At 36.8% G+C, this 1,180-nt stretch overlaps 1 protein-coding gene across 1 annotated transcript; it reads right to left on the reverse strand.

The window, feature by feature from the left end:
- TM35_000561280 (uncharacterized protein) lies at positions 1 to 276 on the reverse strand (the record flags this gene model as incomplete). The annotated part of the gene is made up of 1 exon (XM_029030838.1): positions 1 to 276. A coding segment is annotated over one exon (276 nt), but the record flags the coding sequence as incomplete, so codon positions are not given.
- Positions 277 to 1,180: the final 904 nt, after the last annotated feature.

Here is a 1,180-nt window from a genome sequence, read left to right on the forward strand (position 1 = left end):
AGGAGGAGGAGGAGGATTAACAGAGCCATCATTACCACTACCAGCAGGAGAAGCATTAGAAGGACGCTGATTAGCACAATAAGTATTAGTATCACGAAGAGTATCAGCAGTACGTTCAACAGCAGCATCAGTTTCAGGAGGAGGAAGACATTTATCAACTGAGGTAGAAGATGAAGAAGAAGAACTCCGGGAATTCCCAGCCTCAGCAGCCGCCACGCAAACTGAGGCAACACTCATAATTAGAGCCAGAAAATACAATACACGTCGCACCTGCATCTTGACAAAGAAATATTCTTTTTGTTCTTTGTGGGTAGTTAACCTGGACGAAAGAAAAAAAGAATCGTATAGAAGAAAAAACAACGAAATAGACAAACACAAACAGAGGAAGAAAAAAGAATAGAAAAACAAACAGAAGTCATAAGAAAAACACAAACAAATCAACATAAACAATAAAGAAAACCTTTATAGTGGTAACTTGTAGAATTAAAAAGCAAAACAAAAAAAGGAAATTAAGAGCAAGACCAACTTACCCAGTAAATACAGAAACCACCGTGAACACCAGTCATGCTTGAGATACTATGCAATTATGAATATAAATGCTTCTTTTATTAGTTTTATTAATTCCCAGAGCAAATCAACATCAGTGGAGCAGGTCAAAAGCACAAAACACACAACCACCCAAGCAAAAGAAACAAGCAAACAAAAGATATTAACTATTGAGCCCAATGTACCAAGTAAACATAGAAATATACCAACTATGGGTGTACGTCTATATGTGTGTATACGCAATTATAAATATAAATTCATCTGTTATTATTATTTCCTTTTCCCTCACTACAAAAAAGCAGTTCATTATCATCACAGTGCAAGCCCAGGTGCACACACACAGAGAGTCTCCAAGAACACACACACACACACAATGGAGTAGCAATAATAATTATTATTATAGGATAAACAAAGAGAGTAAAAACACACACAAAACACATTAACATTAAGAAACAAAAAAGAAGAAAAATATCCCAACAGGTGAAAGATCAGTTAGACTGTAGTGTGGATGTATGCAAAAAAAGAAAACAAAGGATGACCTGACTCACACCACCACCACCATTACAATCAGCACACAAGAATACAGGCCAGTGTAACCACAATCAGTAGTGGTACACGCACCCACACAGAACTG

The sequence above is a fragment of the Trypanosoma theileri genome (genome assembly GCF_002087225.1).
Source record: "Trypanosoma theileri isolate Edinburgh chromosome Unknown TM35_Tth_56_V1, whole genome shotgun sequence".
Taxonomy (NCBI): domain Eukaryota; phylum Euglenozoa; class Kinetoplastea; order Trypanosomatida; family Trypanosomatidae; genus Trypanosoma; species Trypanosoma theileri.